Here is a 15670-nt window from a genome sequence, read left to right on the forward strand (position 1 = left end):
TCTCATGTTATATTTTCTCATCTTTCTATCTTTCTCTTGAGTGTACTCTTATACAACCTTAGTATACATTTTAGGCATGTAGTTTCAGTTTAAGATATGAAGGAAAATAATGAAAAACTAGGATGTGGAATAATTTCCCATTTTACAAGTAGTATGATTTTAATTAGTGTCTGAGGGGTAACTTCCAGAACAAATCATGAACATCAGTTTGTGTTTATTTACAAAAGGGGTTTAAAACAAACAGAAAAACAAACAAACAAACAAAACACAATTTAAACTCTTATTACTGTCTTCAGCTTTCACTGCTGTCATGGAAAATCCAGCCCAACAGCTTAAGATGCTATTGTAGTTTGAAAAGAAGACTGAAGCATATTTTTTTTTTCAAGTTGTGAAATACTCCCTCTCAACACTTTTTGAAGTGTTATCAGACAGATATAAGACTTAATGTCAAAGGATGGAGCAAGATTCTGTTCTTCCTGTTCACCATCATTAGAATAGTTCCTTGAATTTCATGCATTTACATACATAGTATCAGTTCAAATTGAATGCAAGGTAGAAAGAACTGCAAGTGTCTCCCTGTTAAGCTTGTTGAACTTCTATTACTTCTTTTTCCCTAATAAGATAAACAATTGGGTTGGATTTTAGGTGATGTTTCAAAGGGAGATTACTTTGACCTGTAATCTGAACATATTTGATACAGAATAAGGGAGTAACATTGAATATAAATTGTTCATTTGTTTTTAATTTTAAAAATAATGTAACTTTTTAAATAAAAGTTATTTACAGCCTTCCACCATTGGGATTATCCTTGTGGAAGGATACAGTGGCAGTTATATAATACTATAGCACATAATGCAATGGCTTTTTTTTTTTTTTTTTTAATTAATTATCAGTATAAGTTGAGGAGCTTATATACCTCTCTGCTCTCAGAGCTATCATGTCAGAAATCCCGTACATTCAATTGTGACTATTGATGAGTAATCTGCCCACTTGTTTTATACTTCAAATCTCTTAAGAACGCTTTCTTTCAAGGTGTTTACAGTATATAATAACATTTTACAGTATGAACATTTTTATTAGGAGACACATTTATCTCTTTGATTACTTCTGTCACTTTTGATTACCTTTTGTTTTTCAATTTTTTTTTTGAATTCCCTGGAGAATAATAGAATCATAGAATCATAGAATATCCTGAGTTGGAAGGGACCCTTAAGGATCATCAAGTCCAACTCTTGACACCGCACAGGTCTACCCAAAAGTTCAGACCATGTGCCTAAGTTCACAGTCCAATCTTTTCTTAAATTCAGACAGGCTCGGTGCAGTGACCACTTCCCTGGGGAGCCTGTTCCAGTGTGCAACCACCCTCTCTGTGAAGAACCCCCTCCTGATGTCAAGCCTAAATTTCCCCTGCCTCAGCTTAACCCCGTTCCCGCGGGTCCTGTCACTGGTGTTAATGGAGAAAAGGTCTCCTGCCTCTTGACAACCCCTTGCGAGGAAGTTGTAGACTGTGATGAGGTCCCCCCTCAGCCTCCTCTTCTCCAGGCTGAACAGGCCCAGTGACCTCAGCCGTTCCTCGTACGTCTTCCCCTCAAGGCCTTTCACCATCTTCGTAGCCCTCCTCTGGACACTCTCCAACAGTTTCATGTCCTTTTTATACTGTGGTGCCCAGAACTGCACACAGTACTCGAGGTGAGGCCGCACCAGCGCAGAGTAGAGTGGGACAATCACCTCCCTTGACCTACTAGCGATGCCGTGCTTGATGTACCCCAGGACACGGTTGGCCCTCCTGGCTGCCAGGGCACACTGCTGGCTCATATTCAACTTGCTGTCTATCACGACTCCCAGATCCCTCTAGAATAAGTAGAAAATTGTTCTTGCCTGGTCATGAGAAAGAAGATTTTAGTGCTGTCAGTGTCCATACTGGAGTCCAACGTAGATGCTTTTCAAAGGCATTCTGACTCTCCTGCTCACCTCCCAGCAGTGCGGCTTTTGCTTTTCCATGCAATTCAATCATTTTGGAGAGAAAGAGAGGAGGCTTTAATAACAACTTAAAACACAAATGTGGCATTTGAACAAAATGCTTGAAAATAATAATAATTAAAAAAAAAAAAATCTTAAATACCAGAAGGCCTGGATTTGGGTTATTAAACATGAATTTCTGTAGGAAGTCCTTCAGTTGAGTCTTTGAATTGCTGCTGCTACTTGATGTTACCTTAACAGGTAATTCCATAATCCTTTGATACTACTTTTTTTTTTTTTGTCAACCCCCTCTTGCTTCCACCAGCTATTCTTCCTTAACCCTGTTATTCCATCTGTCTTCTACTGAGGCAGCAGTTCTGCCTCAGACTATCTCTGTTCAATTTACTTTACGAAACCTGCAGTGTCACCAGAAATGGAGAAATCTCTATAAAGTGTAGTTCCTGCCTCCTTTTCTTCAATCTAGCCCATGAACAGACAGCATCTGCTATTTGGAGTGTACCGAAGCAAGACCCAAAAGAGCAGGGAGTGAGTGTTTACACATTTTTGCTGGATTAAATCAATCAGGAAGGACTTTTTTAGTGCAGTGCTTAAGGTATTTAAAGTTAGTAGCCAAGCCTACTTTAACCTCTTTCCCTGCTCTAGACAGGAAAAGTGCTTACATTTATTTTAACTGTTTGCGTGTTTTTCCTCCATGCTGTAGCATAGCTCTGCTTCTGCAATTCTTTAGTCAGTCAGCATTTTGGTAAAGTTCTAAGAACACGGGAGCTATCCAGAAAAGCAAAGTCATATTTGCTTCCAGTGCAGCATCTGATCTTGAAATCCCCAAGGAAGGCAGAATCCCCTATACTGGAATCCGAGGACAATTCCCAACACAGAAAAAAAAAGAAAAAAAAATAAAATTGTTTCCTCTGTTAAATTGTATTCTTGTGGGTGCCCAGAAAAGTTCTCATTTAAGGGCCTGGTGCATGCAATGTTACTTGTTACTTGTTAGCTTGGAAGTTCTTTTCATTCAGGACAGTTTACATATAATAAACTACAGATCTCTAGAAACAGAGCAGTATAGGTATTTTTAGACAGATGCATCATTCTGTCTCCCTCTGCTTTGGCCATGAAAACATAAGTAATTTGAGGACCTGTAGTCTACCTTTGAGTGGTATTTTTGGGGGACGCTTTGGAGGATTCCAGTGGATATTTTTTTTTTCCCCCACGATGTTCAGTTCGTGCTTATTGTGTTTGTTGGATCAGCAGAGTATCTCCTGGGTTTGTGCCTTGTAGTGCCATTATGGAATTTACATTTTGCATTTCATTGTCTCTTTCCTTTTATCCATTTAAGACTTTGAACATAATCTAATTTATTAGACATCTAAAATGAATGGTCTGGATGGTTCTGCAAGGCTAATAGATGGTTATGGCTGAGGTGTTTTTTCATTGTATATTTGCGTCAGTTATATTGTTTAGTGGATTCTTTTTTTCTAAGGGACCTAACTTTCTCTTCAAGCCAAACATCAAGTCTATTAAATACTGGCCCATTCTTCTCCCACTTCTTGTATCCCTCTGTTTTATACCAAACCTCTGTGATGATTATTGCTCATATTTGGTATCCCTAAGAATACCTAAGGATATCCTGTATGATATAGAAATCCAGATTTTAACCAATTTTGCCTTCGTGTATCCATTTTCATACCTGTTTTGATCTCCATTATTGGATTATCTCTTTTTCATTTTTCTTTGATTTTTTCTCAAGAGATCTTGGAGACTTTGACCTAGTTTCAGCCTGTAGTTTCTAGTGGCATATTTTACAAGTATTGCTTGAGGATAAGGAAGCTCCCAAAAGGAACGAGAAAAAAAAAAAAAAAAGGCAAATAAAAATGCAGTATTTACAGACAGTGGGGCGCAGTGAATGGAAGAGTGGTGTCAGGCACAGGAGCTTAACATTCAGCTAGGGGTGGAATTACCTGGAAAAATGTAACAGGAAACTGCAGATGTCATTCCTGACTTGCACTGTCCCTTTGCAGAAATTGTTTAAAAGGTAAGGCTTGCTTTTAATTTTTGGGTAAAATTGAGAATTCCTACAATACACTATTTTATGGGCTTAATGCATATTAATCTTAAAAAAGGCAGGGGAATTGGGACTTTTTGTAAAAAGTAACGGGAGATATATTAACACCAAAAATGAAAAAAGGAGAGAGATTTACTGTCATCTTTGTTTTGATATGGTAAAAAAAAAAAATAATCAACAACTTATAGTATTTCAGTTCATCTTAATCTAATTACATAAAAATGTGCAAAACAGCATTTTTAAAACATTAAATGTTTGTGTGTAAACTAGAAGCTGAAATCCAAGCAGCAACTGCAAACACCTAGCAGTGTGAATACATTTTGCTTGAGCTCTACCTCTCTGATTAGTAATGCTCCAATATATGCAAGATATTTATAGTATTTGCAGTAGCTTAGGAAGTTTATAGTTACTAAAATAGAATTTGTTTTTTGTAAATGTTTGGCTGAATTGAAGTTGTTAAGCCAGGATATGTTCCTGGGGGTTGTTATCTTAATTTTTGTTTTGAATAGTTTGAACAGTCAGGCATCCTTTGGACACTGCAGAATGTAGCACTGCTTGCTCTCTCCAAATGTCTGAATTTTAGGGTCAGGATGTTTGATTTATAAGGTGACAGAATTCCTGTTGTTTTCCCTTAAAGATAAGTAGCCAGAACTGTGTTTGATGTGGGTGCACTGTACAACAAAAGTGTTCTTGTGTGTTTCAGTATTCTAATTAAAAAAGAGATTTGATTATTGTCACCTGGAGGAGCTAGCAATTAACTAAGTTTATGCTAGCACATTTTGGTTTTTAACCTGGAGGAATTGTGTGAAAATGTTGTTTATTTATTTAGGCTTTTTAGCTGTCATTTCTTGGTCATTCGGTGGTATTTAGTGAAAAACATGTAAATCATTTCATTTGGAACTACCCAAGAAGAAAAAAAGATGTGACTGAAAGCAGTTGAGCTTGTCACTTGCTATTGTAGATGGTAGTCTATCTGCAATTGTGGTGCTCTTAGCTGCTTTATTTGTAATAAGGATATTCATGAGAACCTTCTGTTTGAGCTGTTGAAAATAACTCTAAAAGTAATTAAGATACTCTCAAAATTAAACTTACTGCTAAAATAATAGGAATAAAACCTGCCTTTGCAGATTGGAATATAAAATTAGCAACCCTGAAGTGATTAAGTTGAGAATGACCACAGTACTGTTTCTCCTTGCAGCAGTAGATGAAGTTTATCCGAAAGCCTTTGATTCACAGGAGTGATGCATCCTTTGTGACAGCAACATGAAGCTTTGAAACTGTGTTGTTTCCTTTTCATGCTTCCTTCTGTTTTTATGAAATGTGCTTAGATAGCAAGTACAGTCAATGGCTGCTGAGCAGTTTTTTGCATTCCTACACCATTCAAATACCATTTTATAGTATAGCAAATTATCAGGCATGGAAAACTGCATGTGTGTTGCACTTACACCTTTCTCTGGGTGATTTATAGTGCCAAGTGAATGATAAGCTGAATTTCATAATCAAAGCTTCACTTGGGCATTTCAGTTTACACCTGCTTCTCAACTTGTGAACCTGTGAGATGGCGGAAGTAGGACATAGGGACGTGTGGGCTGTACCTTTCACAGTGTTGTGTGCAGCTTTATGTAAACATTTACTGTTACCTGTTCAGACTTTGTGTGGACCCAGAGTCCCATGGGTATTTTTTTGCTGAAGTGTATGTGTAAGATTTACATGCTAATACTGGAGTTCCCTTCAGATGCTTATGACTATCAAAGATGTACTTATACTGTGAATGTGAAAACACCAGGTATGAGTCTTCTGCTGGGTTTACATGGGAGAGAGTGGGAGGGAAAAGGAGAGGTGGGGAGAAACTGCATTTGGTTTGAGAATCAGGGACGTTGTCAGTGATAAAAAGTAGAGTTAGAAGAATGGTATGTTTGGCTAAATCAAAGATGGAAAAAGTTTCAATTCTACCAGAGAAATAAAGTTGATAGAACTAGAGTAAAAACAAAAACAAACAAACAAAAAAAAAAACAGTTTAAAAGAGCCTCATGCCTTAGTGACTTTCTGTAGAGGAGTGGAAAAAAAAAAGGAAGGAATTGGCAAAGATGGATAAGAAGAGAAATGTAACTTAAAAAGTGTGCATAAAAATTATCTTAAAATTATGTTTTGGCAACAGCAAATTATAACCAAGATGTCTGGCATCAAAATGATGGATTGTGTCTGTTTTAGGAAACTTAGTGGTACCAGACATGAATATTTTGAGAATAATGATTTGAATGACCTTTGTAGAACCTTCCAGTCACTGAAATACTTCCAGAAAGTTTCATTCTCTGTAGCTATTTGTGTTACAGATGTTAGTGTGATGTTTTAAGCTGTAATTGTCTTCAGTCTGTATCTTGCCGTTAAGTGAAATACACTGACTTATGTTGTTCTATGTTATGACTGCCATTGAAGTGGCAGTCATGAAGCCCCATGAGAGCTGGAGATAATCACAGAGGTGGAATTTGGAAGCTAATCCATGATCCCAGTTAAAAATGTAGATAATTTAACTTCTGTAATGAATTTATAGATTTTTTTAAATTAATTTCATTAACCTCATAGATTCCTTCTTTTGGAAAGTAATTGTATAATGAGCAATGATTTAATCAATCCATCACAAGATCATTAGTTATTACTGATTAAGAACCAAAGAGAATTTTACTGTGTTCTAAAGAGGAAAAGTAGGAAATCTTCTACTGTTTTCATTCTTTATTAAGGTGTTTTTTTTTGTTGTTTTTTTTTTTTTTTTGGTTTTTTTTTTTTTTTTTTTTCCTTCTTAATTATTCCTCATATTTTAGGGCTATAACCACGAAAATAAAAATCTGGAATTGGTCTCTTACTTCTGATTTGTCCCCTTTCCCTCGGGTTATCACATGTGTGAGGGGAAACATTTTTTACCTTTATATGTATTTCAGTGTTTTGTTGTTGTAACACTGTTTCCACAAAGTTGAATTTGTCTTTTTTCCTCCAGAACCCTGTCAAGAAAATTCCAGATTCTCATGAAATTACACTCCAACACGGGACGAAAACAGTAAGTGGTAACACATTTCCAACATTTCTTATTTTTTTCTAGAACTGATCCAGTCTATTAAGTAAGTTACTGGATATTTATTATCGGCTGAAATCAAGAAGCTGATCTGTTAATTTTTTTTTTTTTAGTCTAGTTCTTTTCTTACTGCAATGAAGGTGTGCTTTTGGACTGACACCTTTCCTTTCTGATAAAAACCCAAACTTGAATTCATTTGACTGAACCATTGTCTCATTTTTTTCTTCCTTTTTGGCAAATTCATACTCTACAATTATTAGATAGAATTACTCTAGACTTCTCTCAACACCTTTCTAGTCTAGACACAGTTCTAATCTAGACCTTTCTCTGACTTTTCATGCTTTTCAAGGAGGGTGTCATTGCTGAAGTTTAAAATGACCGACCTTTCTGTAGCAGAATGTAGGTCTCCTTCATTTTCATTGAATCTTTAAGTGCCTTTTATAAGCCATCCTCAGTTTCTTGAAACTGTATTCTTCCTTGTCTTTAACTGCATCTTTTTAAGGTTTCGTCTCAAATATTCCTTCTTCACTTTCTTTTAAAGAAACACTTTCTGGCTTGGATCTTGTGTCTTTGTTCTCAGTATCTTTTCTTTTTTCCTGGGTAATTTCATCTTCCAACACACATTCAAATGCTTTTATGTGTTGCTTGATCCAAGATCTGCTTCTACAAAGTAAAAAAATTTTTCTGGCTATGACTAGCCCTGAATCCATTCCCAAATCATTTCCCCATCTTCTTCTTTGGTCTTACAAGAACACGCTGCTGCTGTTTATGGTCTTCACTTTGGGCTATGACTTAAGTTTCAGGGAGAAAATAATATTAGAATTCCTTTTATTGTTATCATATCTCTGTGACAGCACTGTCAGCTAGTTAATAGAACTTGTCAGTGAGAGCGATCCTGAAAATTTCCAGAGTGGGATGGGTGTAAGAAAATTCAAACAAAAAATCCTTTGAGAAAAGTGCCTTTTGATGATCTTTTAAACAATCTGAAGAAATGTATTTTTAATTAATTTAATTGTAATTAATGTAATCATACATTTAACAATTCAGCATTTGATGGTATTAAATACGTTTTCTAAATAAAGTTAGTAAATTTTTAACATCTGTAACAAGTTAAAACATTAAACATAAATAATTTGAATTTAATATTTTAATATTTAATAATTTGATCATTTATACACATTTTAAAGGAATTTACTGGAGGTTTAAATTTAACAGTAAAGATCATAAATATTTTTATAAGCTTTCAAAAGTAGTTATCTGCAGAAGCACCTATTCATTAATCTTGTGTTGGAGTTTGTTGTGCTGTATCTTCCAGTGTTGAGAAGTGATAAGACCTACTCATTTGTTTTGTCATCGTACTTGATGTGCAGACATAGTGGGAGAAGAAGAAGAAAGAAACAACAAATACGTTGTTAATGAAAATACAAAAATACTCTTTGAATTTTAAAACCTGTAAAATATGCTTTTTATTGCACTTTAAACAACAAAAAAAGTACAGTTTTTATTTACGTGGTGCATGTAATACCTCTCAGTACTAATTTATTTTCATACTAATGCAAGTTACCTTCTTATTTTCCATGTTGCAGTAACTGCTTCTCTAGTATGTTTCTTGAATATACTTCTGAACAATCTTTATTATGTGAAGAAACACTGTTTTTTTCTTTATATATATTAAACCAGTAAATCTTCTGATTTTTACTGGTTTCCGAAAGTGGAAGCTCCTGTTATTTCTAACTAAAAGGCTTTGTAAGGGGGGAAGTTACAGTTTTGTAAGACTTCTGAGATATTTTGACTGCATGAGAATACAGCTGTCATCACCTAGAGCAGAGGTGAATTATAATGTGGATATGCATAGCACAGTTAAATTAGATTGGATGCAGGGAATTAAATATATCACTGGAAAAAAACAGCTATTCTGTAGAAGGACTATCTTTCCTACCTCCTCCCACCCCCCTGCCTTTCCTTCCCACCCCCCCCCCATGCCTTTCTTTTGTTTTTAAATTACGGGACTACTCAGCCATGTCATTACACAGTAAAAATGACAGTTGTATAAAGATGGGAGCAACCTGATATCTTGATATCAGTGTTTTCCACCAACATTTTAAATTACACTCGTCGTCTTATAGTCATACAGTGTACTGTATTTCAGCTAAACCTTATGTCCCATCTGTACCTCTTCAATCTAATGAAATTGGGTTTGATGATGACTGTATTCCTGTGCAGCTGAAAAGTCTCAGCAAAGATTTCCCAAGCTGGAGTCTTTCCAGAAACCTGATTAATTTCCCGCTTGCCTGGCTTGCACAGTGTAATAGAGTTACTGTTCCCAGTGAAACTTCAGGGATATATGTATATATATTTCTCTTGACGCTTTTGATACATTGTGGGTATGAGAAAGAAAGCACACTGTTCAGAATACTTCTGATTATGTATTTGAACTTCTCATATCACAGCTGCTTCTTCCTATAGTAGTTTTTGTGGAACAGAGTACTTGAATCTGTTAATTCTAATGCATGATTAATCTGGAGATGCCCAGTGTTTCTGCTTGTTAGAAATCATGAATGAAATGAGTGGGGTCCAAAACTTGTATTTAGGTGATAAAAAGGGGCAATTGGGGGATGGGGGAGGGACATAAGGGATTGCATGTGTTTCGTTTGTAGGGCAAGTAAGTCACAGTGACATAACAGGTAAGTGGAATTGAATTCATTCTTAGGGATAGCACAAAGCAGTACATTTAAACATTTGATTCAGAGAAGTAAAAAATAAATTAAAAGGTTGGATTTATTTGCAAGTGTGAACTAGATTTTGTGGGGCACTGGATTAGCTTGACTGATGATTCTTTGGATTCTTTAGAAGAATAAGGTCTTCTAAAAGGAGATATAAGGATCTTCTCTAAAACATAAGCCTTCTGCAAGTAAATGCGTCTAAAGCATTTACTTGCAGAAGTAAAGCATTTACTTGCAGAAGTTGTCCTCCTAGAGCAGGACATCTAGGTGAAGAAGAAATTGGTTGCTTGTTCAGCAGTCAGCATCATTTTTGCATCTTCCTGTTTTTTTCTGGACGTATTTTCTTAAAACTGTAGCCTATACCATGGTGTTACAAGTTTGAAACGCAGTAAGGTAAGAGCCTAAGGAGCAGCATGAGCCTTAAGAAGATGGCAACTAGAAATGAATTTTTGATAAAAATAAGGAATATATAAATTAACTTTCTCTACATGAAACAAAAAAATGCAAACTCTTTCATTTAAGAAAACCTTAATTTTAGCAAAAACGAATTGTCCATCTTAAAGGATAAATTCAATTCTTAGCTGTTGTTTTTACATTACATTACTGAAACATTTATTTTTTATTACTTACTCAACTGGACACTGAAAAGGGAATATCTTTTTGCGATTTTTTTTTTCTGTATACACAATGAATATAATCTGTATGTGCATATACTCTGTGTACAGAGTAGATACAGAGCAGCAGCACTGCATGCAAATTATTAGATTTTTTTCGTATGAATATCTGGAATATTTAAAAAGTTTAGGCACCTGGAAACAATTGACTTGATCTTTTTTTATCCTAAAAGTTTAGCAATGCTAACCTGTAGCCATAACATTATTCTCATGTGTTGTCTTCTACTCAGAAAGTTATTTTTTTGTTGTTCCCAAGAACTGTCAAAAGTGTAAATGTTCTTGGAGTATAAGATATTTTAAACCTTTTTTTTTTTTTTTTTTTTTTAATCTTTCTGGCTCATCACTGTAAATCACTTTTTAGGCATTTTCTAGAGCATTTTCTTTCTATTAATGCTGCATTATTTTATTGTGCTGAGGACCGCTTTCTCTGAAATGAAAGGGTTTATGGATTTAATAATTATACATCTTACGTGGGATCACCTGTTTTTTGAGGATAATAAATGAGAGCATTCTTTACTCAAAGTTCTAAGTAGCCTTATGAAGCTAATTTTGTATGTCAGACAGACATACAAATCTTTTTATATTTGTGACTATTTTTTTAAACCAAGTTTCTATATTTTTTTTTCCTTCAGGAGGCAAATTTAACCAACGTGCATATATGCGCACATGTACTACGTTGAGTATAGTGCAAAATCTTAAACTGATGGATATTAAATACCATTTCAAAATCTTGCTAGAACTATTACTTGTACTTCTGAAACAAGTCTAGAGTACAGTTTTGTTTTCTTCAGGGAAATGAAAGATATCCAAATTCATCATTGAGAAAATAGGAAAGCAAACAATGTAAACTAGCTGTTCTCTGTAGTCTTCAGTATTGTATTCAGATTATGTAATTTCCACCTTCATTTTCCATGCCCTTTTTGAGGTACTCAGACATTGTACAAGATGGTGAAAATTCAAAGACAAAACATATAAACTACCACACTGAATTATTTTTTTCTTACTTTAGCAATATTTTATATTTTGTTTCCTTAAGAAGAATTACAGAAAAAAAGAGAAATAAAAAACTTTGATCTTCTTTTTTTCTGTGTAGGTTTCTGCTTTGGGATTGGATCCTTCAGGTGCCCGTTTGATAACTGGTGGATATGACTATGATGTTAAATTTTGGGATTTTGCTGGAATGGATGCTTCTCTCCAGGCTTTTCGGTCACTCCAGCCTTGTGAATGGTATGCATAAAGACTTACATTTTCACTTGAGATATTGGCCGTGTTAATCTCCTAATAAAATGCCCAAAAGCCTTGTAAGATAGCTAGCTTGAAAGGCTTTTCTATCTCATTGCACTTTCTGTGGTAAATGGAACATGAAACCAAGAACTTGTCATGTTACATCTTTACATGTTCTATCCAGACATATATTTTAATCTTTTAGAAAGGTATAGGTGAATTTGCAGATGGAATTGTCAATAACATATCTGCAAATAGATTATGAACTAAAGCTCAAGTTTATGTTCATGGGAAGGACATAACTTCTGTAGTTACTGTCAGTATTTATGAGGTTGTTGAGGGGATCATATTTTCATTAAATCCTCCTTTTCTGGAAGTAGTGATCCCTTGCACTGAACTAATAATAAAATGGCTATGTAGTACATGTTAAAAAAAAAAAAAAACAAACACAAAAAACACAAAACACACACACATGAAAAAAACAGACACAGCGTCTGACAAGATTATATTTATTTAAATTTGTATTGGCATATAGATATATAACAATACAGGAAACCTTTTTTTATACAGTGACTTTTGTACTGTTCACTGGCAATTCAGCCAATAAACGAACCAGGTTTGTGTACTTGTTACAGATAACTGGAATATCAATCTCCTTTAAAATGCCATGTCTTATGCACAGCTAACTTTCAAATATGCACACACATGGAAAAAAAAAAAGCATGTTTTTTCTAGAAAAGTACTATCCAATGGTTAGACATTAATTATTAATTAATTAATAATTAATTAATGAGACACACTTTATAAAATGCTTGGTATGTTTAAAAGGGATTGAAGTGTACGATGTGCAATAAGTAGTCCTTAGAATTTCAGACAATAATCATTAAAAATAGACGAAGCGAAAACTGAATTTTGGTCAGTTTGGAAGGTTGGGATTTCCATGACTAATTGTAGATGTACCAGTACTCCAGCTAATGAAAGACGACAAAAAGTTGAGGCCGCCTGAAAAGGAGCAAACTAAAAAGAGATTCTACTAGTGGTTTAAAATATGAAGAATTAAAACAATAAAAATATGCTGTGATTTTGATCTTACATTGACTTACTTTGTTACAGTAAATTAAAGAATAGCACATTTATTGTGAAAACATGACTTGGTAAACATGCATCTTTGGAGGGGAAAAAAAATTGCACATTGAGACTTTTCTGGCATGAATTTCACTTGCACAAGTTTGTAACAGAACACAAATGGCGTTTTCCTCTCATTTGTCATAACTGGCAATAAGAAATAGCCCACAGTCTTTACTTCCACAGGACGAGATTATTTTAACTGAAGCACTTCCATGTTGAGCAGAAGAGAAAATTCAAATTTAGTAGTACTTGGTAATAATGGTATAAGATGCAATTGTAGTCTTAGTACTAGATAGCACTATGAGGATTCTTATATAACCTGTGTTCAGTTGTATATATACTCTTATTATATTTTTTCACTGCAGAATTTATGGCAAGGACTGTGCATTCACAGACCTTAATCTTGAAGAATTCTGAGGAGTTCTGGTATGGAAGCTTTAGGTGTTAGCAGAAATCTAGTTCTGGAGTCAAATACTTAGTTTCATTTTAAGAAGAATAAAAAGCCTGAGAAGAATTACACATTCTCCAGGCTCCATTTTGTAGCATAATATCAGATTACTATGTTAATTTCTCCTTGGATTTGAGACATAAGAACAAGAAAAAGAGAGCCTGGAAAAACAAAACAGTACCTTCAAACCACACCTCAGCATTAAAGATGAGGGCAAGTGTAAGGGAAATCAGTGATAAATGTGTGTAGAAATTAACAGTGTCACAGCTCTGCCAATGTACTTCCAGCAGAAAGTACTATACTGGTTTGGCAGCTTTAAACCTTGGATTAAGCCTATTTTAATCCTGTTAAAGTGAATTGCTTTTGTAAGTTTTCCAAGACTTTTGCTTTAACATTAATAAGAACCAAAAGTTTTTTTTTTTTTTTTTTTTTTTTAAGGAATTGCCTCTGCAGAGCCTTACTTTTGGTAACAGTCCAGTAAACATCTGAAAAACAATAACTTCTGGGTTGTACAAATACCTTATGTACAGCATGAGTTACTGCATATGTTTTTTTAGACCAATATTGCACAGTTAGGAGGTTATTGTTATCCTATATCTAAAAAATAAACATTTTTAATTTTTTTTTTGTTTCCCCACATCCCTGATTTGATTAATTGTTAGAATTATGTTCCCATTATACTAGGTGTTGTAAAATCAGGAGGTGTTTTATGTTAGAAGAAACTTAAATGTTACTCAAAGTTGAAAGCAAAGTTTGTTCAAACAGACCAATATAGATTCTTTAGTATAGTTTATCAGTTGTCTGCAGAGAATATTCTAGAGTATAGATACTGTTTCTCTTGTGGGTTTGTTTTTATTTCTTTTCAGTGTTTCCTCTGAACTTAATGTGGTTGACCTTCTCCCTCCCTTTTGTGCAAGTATCCATTCTTGCTCTTTATGCTCAGGATGCTTTTTCAGACATCGCCTGTGATCTATTTCGGAAATTCCCAGATTTGAGTGTCTCTTTTCTACTAAAAATTAGAGTTTATAATACTTCAGCCAATTTGGCTGCCAGTTCATATTACATAATAGGGTACTTGAAGCAATTTTTGGCTTTTGAGTCATAATGTAATCAGTTTTGCCAAACATTTTTTGAATAAGAAACTTATGCTTAGTTTACATTTCTATGGTCAATGCAGATTTTCTAAAATACGTATTACAATGTTTTATGTGTTTTGTACATTATCTCAGTCTGAGGAGAGATTTTACAAATAATAGCTCCTGCTGAGTCAGTTACAAATTCAATACCATGCAAAACATAAAATGTTAAATTAAGTTAGAAATTGCATACTCAGATTCATTGATCACCTGAGTGTTAATTCTACTGATGTGAAATTTTATGTTAAAAAAATAGTTTTCATAAAGTTATTAGAATCTGAATGCACATGGTTATGTTTTTCACTAAGTGAAATATACTCCTTTGGTATAGAAATATTATTTCTTGATGCACTTGAACAATATTTTTTGTGATGATCAATTTATTGAACATAGCTTGGAGGCCATAAGAATAAAAACAGAATTGCAAACACATTGTGATCTCTGCTTTTCAGTTAATTTAACTGCAGAGTTGAAGTGTTAATATTGTTGTACACTTTCTGTTAATGTGCCAGGATATCACTTCTGGCAGGTGAGCGGTGGATACAATACTTTTTGTTCTCAGCTATCCTTGTGATAGTGTGTAGTCTGGTAGGGAAACAAAAGGATATCTGCTTTGGATACAGTGACTTCAGAGAGCTTTGTACATAAAGCAGAATGCTGAGAGAAGACGTTGAAGCTGTCACTGGGGATGGAAATGGATTTATGCTTCACTTGCCATCATCCCACTTTGATTTAATAATTTTTCTTGTCCTGGTATTCAATGATTTCTGTCCCAAGCTTTTTCAGTCAAGGAAAGATGTATGTAAGAAAGCTTTTGCAGCAAATGAACAATCATTTAGGGTATAGTAGATTATTACCTAATGATATTTTTCCAGGTTCATTGGTGTATATATATATGTATATATATATATATATATATATATATATATCTTTATTTGAATCTTTGATGAAACTGTAGCCCTGAACATAGCAAACGATGGGAGAATGCTGACATATGATGAATTTCCTGCTGTACAATGTGTAATGGATTTTGATGTAGGACTATAGCATCCTTTTATAGTACTTTATAGATTACTGTAAATCCAGATGTTGCTTTTGAGAAGGTGAGGAAGAATTTTGAGCCCTGAAGAGCTGAATCTGGCATGCTATTTTTCACTTGGAGTTACAAAGCATTCTTAAAGTAAATATGTTTGCCAGAAATGACGTTTTAGGTGCCAACTTTGTAAATATT

General features: G+C 34.5%; 1 protein-coding gene across 1 annotated transcript in view; it reads left to right on the plus strand.

The window, feature by feature from the left end:
• Nucleotides 1-15670, plus strand: part of WDR70 (WD repeat domain 70) — a 139227-nt gene that overhangs the window by 31837 nt on the left and 91720 nt on the right. The window contains exons 6-7 of the mRNA XM_032206395.1: nucleotides 7032-7091; nucleotides 11597-11730. Coding sequence (XP_032062286.1) covers nucleotides 7032-7091; nucleotides 11597-11730 — 194 coding nt within the window. The remainder of the gene's footprint in view (nucleotides 1-7031; nucleotides 7092-11596; nucleotides 11731-15670) is intronic.

This window comes from Aythya fuligula, chromosome Z, assembly GCF_009819795.1.
Source record: "Aythya fuligula isolate bAytFul2 chromosome Z, bAytFul2.pri, whole genome shotgun sequence".
Taxonomy (NCBI): domain Eukaryota; kingdom Metazoa; phylum Chordata; class Aves; order Anseriformes; family Anatidae; genus Aythya; species Aythya fuligula.